The sequence below is a fragment of the Phalaenopsis equestris genome, unplaced genomic scaffold (genome assembly GCF_001263595.1).
Source record: "Phalaenopsis equestris unplaced genomic scaffold, ASM126359v1 Scaffold222134, whole genome shotgun sequence".
Lineage (NCBI taxonomy): Eukaryota > Viridiplantae > Streptophyta > Magnoliopsida > Asparagales > Orchidaceae > Phalaenopsis > Phalaenopsis equestris.
Window position 1 is genome coordinate 22756 of NW_018240316.1, and position 10488 is coordinate 33243.

The 10488-nt window shown below is 33.5% G+C and overlaps 1 protein-coding gene across 2 annotated transcripts; it reads right to left on the reverse strand.

Annotated features, from left to right (window-relative positions):
* Positions 1–926: 926 nt before the first annotated feature.
* On the reverse strand, positions 927–8667 carry LOC110037607 (cysteine-rich receptor-like protein kinase 2). Of its 2 annotated transcripts, none has more exons than XM_020742298.1 (7): positions 7725–8667; positions 7493–7621; positions 5122–5249; positions 4695–4908; positions 2281–2512; positions 2034–2184; positions 927–1597 (listed from the first exon to the last, which is right to left on the reverse strand). In XM_020742298.1, exons 1-7 carry the CDS (start codon positions 8461–8463, stop codon positions 1283–1285), a joined length of 1908 nt encoding a protein of 635 aa, XP_020597957.1. In that variant the 5' UTR covers positions 8464–8667; the 3' UTR covers positions 927–1282. The 2 variants fall into 2 exon arrangements, with proteins under 2 accessions (XP_020597957.1, XP_020597956.1); XM_020742297.1 differs by having other exon boundaries at positions 928–1597; positions 7716–8667.
* Between the last annotated feature and the right edge of the window lie 1821 nt (positions 8668–10488).

Genomic DNA, 10488 nt, shown 5'->3' on the forward strand with positions numbered 1-10488 from the left:
GAAATCATTGATTAAGGACATCACTAATGGCGACTAATGCTAAACTAACGCTTTCCGACTATAGAAGCCTCAAACTAAGCAACAAGCAAACCAATCAACTCAATCCAAGGACAACATGATGTGATCATATTTCAATCATGGAGGGATGCAATGTGCATCATTGTTATATATTATGAATAATATTCCAAGGACAGTAATGTTCACGAAAAATTGTAGTAGCCATCATTCATTTACTTTATGATGCTTTGGTCATTCTGAATTAAATAGAAAACCTGAGATTTTTTAGTTTACTTCGCTGGATTAAGAAATAAATCATAACCCCCATTTGTGCCGCAATAGTTACTTGCATAACCTACACTGCACTTTTTTTATGAAAGCCATCTTCCATAAGATCTACCTCAAATTTTGCTCGCACCCCAACCAATACCATCAAGACTTGCATCTTCTCTTGCACCACACGTCTATTGTAAAACTCTCATCACAGTCATCTCATGCAAATACTTCTCTGTATGTTATTCACTATCCCAATATTGACAATAATTTTTGCTTGGGTTTAATGTTTATATCTTCTTCAGACAATGGAGAAAGGATAGTATTTTGTAGCTTTATAATCTTATTTAAGATTATTCAAATCTACCACGGCCACATGATTTTCCCTTATTGGGTTTCCACATAAACCCCATTTAGTAGGACAAAGGATTTTTGTTGTTGTTGTTGTTGCTGTTGTTGGGTTTCCGAATAATATATGCCATTATTCTTTGATTCATTTAATTGCATGTATGTGCGACAAAAATGTATGAAATTGGAATTAATACAATAATTTTGCTTGATTTTATCAGAGAATAAGATTTTATAAGTTCCAATCATATGAGCACTTAAAACCAATAATATGGAAATTTTACATTCAATAAACAATATTGTTTATATCAATTTGTACAATACCTTTAACTTCCAACATCAATACATGCACACCAAATGATAATGTTTCACATTGTCTTACATACATTCCATGAAATCTCTCTGCAGCGACTGTTTATATGTTTGTGATTTTGTTCAATAATAGGATGTTGAGAACCTTTTAATTTTTTTCAAGTTATATCATTTAATACTGATTAAGTATCTTAATTTTTACCATATATCTGTTGGAAAATTTTAAATTCCACGACGCCTATTGAATTCACTTTTCTCAGCCTTACAGTTAAAATCAAGCTAAGTTATATATTTAACAGCACATTATCTCTAATCAACTGTTGAGAAATCGACCACTAATGCATAGAAATTTTCACCTTGCAGAGAACTGCGTAACTGATACAGTTGCATGGGTTGCAGAAGAAGACCATGCAGAGGAGGATGTCTCACCTCGAGCCTGAGTTGAGGAATCTATAAAAATAGGCCTAGTAGGCTCAATATTAGAATCTCCTTGGCTTAGCAGCAAGACTACAACTTCAGACATTGTTGGCCTCACAGCCACCATAGACTGAGTGCAAAGGAGAGCAACTTTCATTACTCTCTTCATTTCTTCTAGCTCAATGTCACTAGGATTCATAGATTTATCAATCAATTCTATCATATCATCTTCCTCATAAAGCTTCCACACCTGTTTGGAAAAACAAAGAGAGAGAGAGAGATGTCAGATTTTAAACTTATGCCAGCAATCTCAGAAAGTTTGCTCTTCAATAAATGCTGTTTATGATGTGCTAGTCTAGATATAATTAGCTTCAAATTTAAGAGTTGAGCCAAAATTATGACTTATAAAATTGTATGAATAAAGACATAACACTGAGTGCAGGGTTAGCATCAGGTGAATGGGGCAAATCATCAAAATAAATATAGCCTACCACTGATATACCAAGTGCAAGTCAACTTCAGAATGAATTTTCATTTTACAACCAGTAAGCTAATCCCAGAAATTAAATTGAAAATGGTTGTTCAAAGCAATAGTATTGGAGAAAAGTAGAGATTCGTCCTTGATTTCTTATGTGGTCCAGCTATTAAGTGAGTACAATGCCTATTAAATAAAATTTTAGATTTACCCATTCTAGAAGATACTGATTAATGGGTTCGAGCTTCGGATTGCTGTTCCTCCGTCCGCTGATGATTTCAAGGATAACAACGCCAAAGCTGTATGTATCAACCTTTTCGGTTAATTGACCGTGTATAGCATACTCGGGTGCCGTATAACCCCTGTCCAAAAGTATTTAGATAAGAAAAGAAGTAAGAATCAACAAGACAAATAGTAATTTTCTAAGCATGAGGAAAATTAAGGCAATTTATACATACAATGTTCCAGCAAATTTTGTGCTAAGATGACTCTGATCGCTGGGTAGGAGTCTTACAAGCCCAAAATCAGCAATTTTTGGTTGAAAATTTTCATCAAGGAGTATGTTGCTTGGTTTTATATCACGATGTATAATGCAGACATGGAATTCTTGATGCAAATATGAAATACCCTTAGCCATGCCAACTATGATATCAAATCTCTGTTTCCAGCTAAGCGACTCATTTTTTTCGCCTGCAAAGAATAAGGGAAAATAAAAAATAAAAAGTCCAATGTCAGAAGTCATCGCCGGTGCATTATGCAGCATCTAGAGAAAAAAGCTAATGATTTAGGACACTTTTGGGCAAAGGGTTCCAAATGAAACATAATGTTGCATGTATGAAAATACACAATTTGGAATGGAAATTTGCAATTTGAAATACTACAAAACATTTGATATAACCAAAAGGTATGAATAAATTTACGCCAAACATAATCTAATGATTATTTAAAAAAAAAATAATGTTAAAAGGGAACCATAAAAGTAATAACACAAATGAGATTTAAGCCGAAATCAAAAAGGATAATTTGTATTAAATTTTAAAATAAAGAACAATTGTATGAACCAACAATAACATATTTAGGCAAAAAAAAACAAGAAAACATGCATCTCGTAGAGTGAAAACTTAGACTTCACACCAATGCAAAGAGATAACATACCTCAGAATTTGATAATCGATTCTTTAATATGCATAAGGAAATCAACATCTAACTAAGCGTGCAAAATTGAAAAGAATCTGAAATTTTATTGAGCTAGGAACTATCTCCCTAAAACATACGTCATATTATATAGTTATAGACATCGCATCACTTGTTCTCTAAGCAAAACATGGGTTTTAAACCATACAATTTCAGCGAACATGAGAAATTCTCAATATAATTTCGACAAGTACAAAAAACAAAAGACAGAATAAACTAATATGAATGCATGCATGCAAATGAGCATTTGTATGTGCGTGTGAAATTTAGAAATAATGATTGCATAAGTCGATGAGCCAAGTTAACAAAAAATAAAATAAAAATTGTACAGTAGTTGATATTTATTCACTAGCATACTCTTAGCAATGAGAAAGAATATCCATGTTTATCATTCACAAAATAAAGGTGATAGGCTATTTTCTTTAAAATCAAGCAAGCCTCGTAACCTGCGAATTATCACGAATTTAAAGTTCAGATTAATGAAATTTGTCATGCACATTGTAACTAAGAGTTGCAATATTGGCAAAGGAAAAAAAATGGTACAATGGATGATGTTAATGATATGTTTACCCAAGTTGAAATCATCTCACCAAGGAAGGTGAACTATATCAATATAAGCCTTAAAAAAATGATAGATCTAACATTCCTTAGAGCATGATGGTTAATTCCTAGATGTAAAAAGAAAGTATTACTGTATTATTTATAATAAAAATTTGATAAAATCCAAGGTTGTATATGCTCAGAAGTTCCTTCATTTCCAGCTTACTAATGATTGAGTAATCAACTATTTTAGAAAGAAGAGATGAAGAGATGATAAAATGCTAATGTAAGATTCTCAAAAGAAAAAAAAAATTGTGGGGATAATGGTCCCATCATGAAGATAGATTATATTTGAAAATTTTCCAAAGCGAACACATCAAGCTTTACTAGAGAGGTCCACATTGTGCCAACAAGGAAATTTCAATAAAATGAATGTTCCCTAAAAGTCAAAAAATAAAACTTAGCTCAATGGACATGATAAGTCAAGCAAAAAATGCAAAGGCATGTGAGAGTATTAGTTGACTTTCACTTAAAATAATAGAAGCAAATATTGTGTAGAAATACCATATGGTTGACCCTCTCTCTGTTCCATATGTTTAAGCTTTTGGATTTTAAAAGAGTTAGTCATTGGTGTAACAGGCCCAACTTTGGTTTCTCTTTGATTTAAACTCCCTAGCAAGTCATATTAGAGATGATAGTTATAATGTTCAAGCAATTTGAGGCACCTATGGATTTCAGGAAAGACATATAACATGAACGATGATGGTTCAAAAGCAAGACTCTCAAATAGAAAATATACGATTAACTCTTAATGCATGATTCCAACGACAAGGCATCTCAACTTAAGGGAAAATTTCTGAAGCACTTGAGAATATTGAGTCTTGTCCCTTACCAAATGGTTGAAAAAATATTTTTGTGCAGAAATACAAAAGTGGTTGATCCTTAACCAAAGGATTTAGGTTTTAGTTAAAATTATATTATAACCATAACATATTCGGCCTAATTTAGGCAACATTTTGGCTAACCCCACCCTAACAAAAATGGTGAGAAAGACATTTACATGACACCCACAAAGAAATGTGCATGCAATAATTCAAACTATCAGTTTCTTTAGTAAGTGAAAAAAAAAAGTTGTTACCAAATAAGAATTTATCAAGACTTCCATTTGCCATGTATTCATAAACAAGCAGCAAGTCATTGCGACTGCTACAACAACCAAGCAATCGAACCAAGTTTCGATGGTTAACATTGCTTATAAGCTTCACTTCACTCTTGAAACTTGCTTTTGTGGATTCAGATTGAACTATTGCCAACCTTTTCACTGCTACTATCTTGCCATTTTTCAATGTACCCTGTAAGAAAAAAATTGCTTTAAGCATCCAAACTAAAAGCAAACTAAGATTATCACAATGATGACAGTTTACAAGGAAGTAATATGATAGAAATTCATTTACGGGTCAAATGAATTAAGATTTTTCTCATGGAATTTAAACCCATCAAAAGACAAATGCCAGTGTAAAGCTAGTCAAGTTTTAGTTGTTCTATGAAAACATTAGATGGTTTACCTTGTAAACCTCTCCAAAACCTCCTTCCCCTAGTTTATTTTCTTTGCTGAAATTTTTTGTTGCAGATTTTAGATCACTGTAACGGAAACTCACAGGACCTCGTAGCTCTGTTGCTCCCAATATATCACCTATAAGAAAAGAACTTATATAGTAAAAGTTTTATAAATGCATAAAAAGAGATTAGATCATAAAAAAGTCTTAGTACCACATTTGGTATATGGATGTCCGTTCATTTGTCTATTTATTGATAGTACTAATGGTTTTCATCTTCAAATTTAGCTTTCTAGATTTCACAGAAAAGTGAGGAAATTACCAGTGCTTTATGCATCACAAACAAATTGAATCAACGAAATGCTGAATTCACCATAATCATTAAAACATTATTTCTTAAAACATTTTTACATAATTTATTGGTAAAACTTCACCTTTCTTGAGATGCTCATATTTTTTTGTCATTTTCACATTACTAGGTCATAGGTTTTTTGTACTTCATGATTCAGATTATAAGTAGTTGATACTAGAGATAATTCCTCGCAACAAAACTTATGCCAATTCCTAAGGTTCATTCACAAGGATAGCCCAACTACGATATTGGAAACTTGGTGTTTGAAATCACAAAGCCTTTAATTGTCATACATGCCAAACTAAGATCGCATGGCATTAGAAATAGCTATAAAACTTGACATAAAATTTAGAGTTAAACAACAAGAAATGTCCAATATTTTTTTTTTTCTCTATAAAATTGCTGCTCGATCTAGATTATTATTTGTTCTCACAGTTTTTTATGATTAACATTTTAATTCATATTTATAATAAGTTAATAAGAAATTGCTACTCGATGTTGATTATTTGTTAGCCTCACAGTTTTCTACGTCAATAATTTTATTCATATGTACTATATGAAATTGTTTATTGATGTAGATTACAATTTGGCCTCAAAATATTATTATGTTGACAAATTTTTTCATGTTTTTTTTTTATTTATTATAAATTATTACTTGATCTCACAATTTTCATAATAAATGAGGATCGCATAAATACTATGATAGCAACAAGGCATCATGTACAGACAACCAGTATAAATAGTTCTTTTTATATTTCATCATCTATGAAAATTTTAAATAGATTTTTAGGTAGAACACTGAAAAATATCAAAATTTATAGCTCCTCATATCTATATGTACTCTTTTCCACAAAATTACAATATTTAATATCCAATAATGAATGTCCTACATATCTTCTATATCAAAATAATTGAACAAACATTTCGACTTACGCCACAAAAGTAACAACCACTTAAATATAAAGTTGAATGAAGTAGCCAGGTTAGTAATGGAGAGAAACAACTTAGGGAATACAATTTCCCTTTTCATAAATGTCTTTCCTAAAAAATTGCACTTAGATAATGAAAATAAAACCAATCATCTTAAATATAAAAAATGTCCTACATATCTTCTATATCAAAATAATTGACCAAACAATTCGACATAAGCCACAAATGTAACAACCACTTAAATATAAAGTTGAATGAAGTAGCCAGGTTAGTAATGGAGAGGAACAACTTAGGAAATACAATTTCCCTTTACATAAATGTCTTTCCTTAAAAATTGCACTTAGATAATGAAAATAAGACTTTAGGTAATAGTATAATGGCATCTGAAACCATGATTTGTTTATGAAAGATGAACTTAGATTATGACAATAATGTTTTAGAAAATAAATCCTATTCAAGTGCCATATTCTAATATATCATTACGCTCATGTAAATGATAGCATATGTCCTTCTCTAGAGAAAGGAAAGTTTTGGACACGCACCCATCACACAAGAATCTAAGAGCACAAAATGGGGTTACTTTTGAAAGGATTCAAGGTCTAATGGTTAAAAAAGAATGAATGTTTCTCAAACGTGATGAGTTTAAGCCATATGTTCTAGAATTTATGCCTTGTCATTCCGCCCAACTCCACCCACGCACCCCAGCCGCGCGCCCAACCAAAATGCAAATATTAGTAACAATAATGAAAGTTAAAGCTCAGGAACTTGAAACTGTAGAAATAAAAAAATAATAATAATAAAAATTGCAAATTCCCAACCCTTCAGCTATGACTCTAATTACATTTATTAAACAGCTAAATCTAACAAGATAATCAACTTTTCAAAAGAAGACGTTTTCAATTTAAAATAATCATAACTAACGAAGCCAAATGAAAAAGAGTAATCTTATATCCACACCAATTTCAGAAATATGAATCAAGCAATCCCAATTACTCGCAAGCGAAGCATTACTCCTCATACAAACGTAAAACCAATCTCCAAAACTTAATGGCACACAGGAAAAGCACTGAAACGTATACGAAAGAGCCAACTCCTTACCTTTCCAATCATCCTCCCGCCGCCTAGACTTTTTGATCAACAGAAAAGTCAGAAAACTCAAGATCAATAACGCCACGAATGCTCCAACCACGCCGCCAACAATGGACCGTGTACTCTTGCTCGCTCCCCCTGATAGGCATTCAACACATCATTCGCTTAATCACAACCAAGCATGATCACATTCAAGTTCCTAGCTACATTTCTTAATCCAATCAGTCACTACCTGACACACCCAAATAATGCGAAAGGTCCACAGTCTGATTTTCAGAGAAGAACGACATATTAGAGTACCTCATAAAGCACCCAGCATCCACCGCTCGACCGTTCTCAGCCGGCAAACATCCCTGTATATTCGTATAAGCAACCTGTAAGCACTGCACGCAGGCATCTTCGCTCAACGTATCCGCACACTGCGCCGTACCATACACGCCATCTCCCTTCGCCGCCGCAGAATAGTTAGCGATTTTTGGCACCGCCAAGCTCAAATCACCTGTCAACGCTGTCGCCGCCGCGGCGAACCCAGCCAAAGTGGCGGAGCCGCTGCTGCAAACCGCGGTGTTTCCGGGGAGAGTTCCCTGGTCGAAAAACGGTGCGCTTTCGTAGCGAAGAGTGCAACCGTCGAAGATGACGCGGCCGCCAGTGCCGGCGCCGCAGCGGTGGGTGAAGGAGACAGCGGCAGCGAAGCACGCAAGGCAATCAGAAAGAGAAAGGTATGGCCGACAGAAGAAGAGAGCGTAGAGGGGTGCGGCGGATTGTGGAAGCTCCGAGGTGGTCGAAAGGTTGCCGGCGGCGGAAGAGGATATTTTGGAGCGGAGGATGGAGAAGGTGTTGTTGAGGTTGGATAAGAAGAGGGAGGTGTTGCTGGCATTGTAAGTGCTGCAGCCAATGTTGAGAAGGTTGGTCTGGGGGTCAGATATGATGGGTTCTGTATTCCATAGGAGGAGGAGGAAGACGATGGTGTGAGGAAGCATTTTGGTTCAGTCGAAAGAGAGACGTGGGGATGCCGGCTAAGTAGCGAGAGGTGCGGCGATGCATCTTGCACAAAAATAAAATAAGATGAAATAAGAAGTCAGGCATTTGCCGTATCAGATGTTGGGGTTTTTGTAAATGTCAACGGATTGGCCCAAAAAGCTTTGGAGAAAATGATGCAAGCATCCCGAACAAGACGACCCGAAATTTCACACCAGAACAGAGCGCCAATTGGGATATTCCGTTAATTATTTTAAGAGAGTTTACATGTGCCATTTGTCAAAGTTTTGAACCTTTATTATAAGTAAAAATAAATTTAGACGGTAAAGATTTTAATGATTAAGGTTATAAATTTAAATTTAAAACTTATCTTTTGGTATATATCATTTTTTAGAAAATTAACTAAAAAAAGCAAGAGAACAAAACAAAAACGTCAGTTCAAATGTTCATATAACATTCTATGCCATTCTGTTATATTTTTATAAAAAACTATTAATTTGGCAATTTCTATTGAGCTATTCGGTTGCACCTTAAATCAAGATTAAGCCTTTAAGCTCACCCAAATAACATCTCAATCTAAGATAAATTTATATAAAATATAACTTCGACTTGCTTGAGATCACTATCTATTTTTTTTTTTTTTTTGGTCTTAATCTGTTTTATAGTTATTTTGCTTGATATTTTCAATTTTTACAAAATGTGTTTTGTATTGTTATGACTTAAATATTTTTTAAAACAAAATGTATGATATATATTTGGTTGGAAATTTTTTATTTTTTTAGGGAAAAAAAGTATACTTTGAATTCAAGTGTGTTCCAACATTAACTTCTATCGCTTAAGGCATATATAATGCCGTTCATGCTTGGCTAACAAGGTAGAATGCTGGCGGCTAGCGGGGACGAGGGCAGGTGTACTAGGCAATTTTTTTTTTGTCTTTTAAAAACAAGCAAAAAATTTTTTCTTAATGTTTTAAAATTAGAAATATTTTCCTAAAATATAAAAAATGGAAATAAAATAAAAAGCAGAAAGGTAAACATTGTTTTCATGTTTATTACCTATTTTTTGTTTTAAAAAATTAAAAATAAAATATAAAATTTAATTCTCATCATCCCATTCATGTATGATCTCGTTGATTAAAAGTGTTGGATTTAAAATGTTGGCAAAATACAACTTCTAGTGTCATTTAAGTTCATCAAATGTGTTGGATTCTAAATTTTTATTTTTTTGTGTGGGATAGAATCGAGGCGGGTTTATTAGACATTAAACAATAAGCTGTAGGATTTTTTACTTACAAATCGATCGAAATATTATTATTTATATATTTCACTCATCAAAAGTTAATATCATAAAATTCACATTTCCGTTAATAAGTTTATTATGGGTTTGCGGATGCAACCGAGAGAGAGGCGTGTGGGAAAGGAGTCCTGACTCCTGAGCGCGTGCATGGGTTGGTTTACTGGCTGGTCAGGTGTCAAGTGGCAATCGAGAGGAGAAACGCTGCCATTGTTCACGAAAGCAGTGTTGTTAATGAAAATATTTAAGTGTGAATTTTTTTATATTAACTTTTTGGGTGTGGAATATGTAAATAAAAATATATTGGTTGCTATATACGTAAAAACCCCCAAGTTGTGTCATTGGGTGATCGAGATTGTTCTATAGAAAATATTGTATTCAAGGAAAATGCAAATGAAGTAACACCGATTATGAATTTCAAAAACATTTAAATATACATTTAATATTATAATATCTGTGAGGCTAGCATCAAGTTTTTAGTTTAATTCGCTGCTTTGTAGAGCTTGTAAATTATTTTAATAAAAGCTCGAGATAGATCTATCCAACCATAAAATGATTATATATCAACTATGACTAGCGGTGTAAATGAGCCGAACACGAGTTAGTCCAGACTCAGCTCATGTTCGGCTTGTTTATATTTTGAGCTCAAAAAGTGTGTTCGTGTTCGGCTCATTTTCTTAGTGAGTCGAACACGAACTGTTCATGAACAAAGAGCCATTTTGACAAACTCTAAT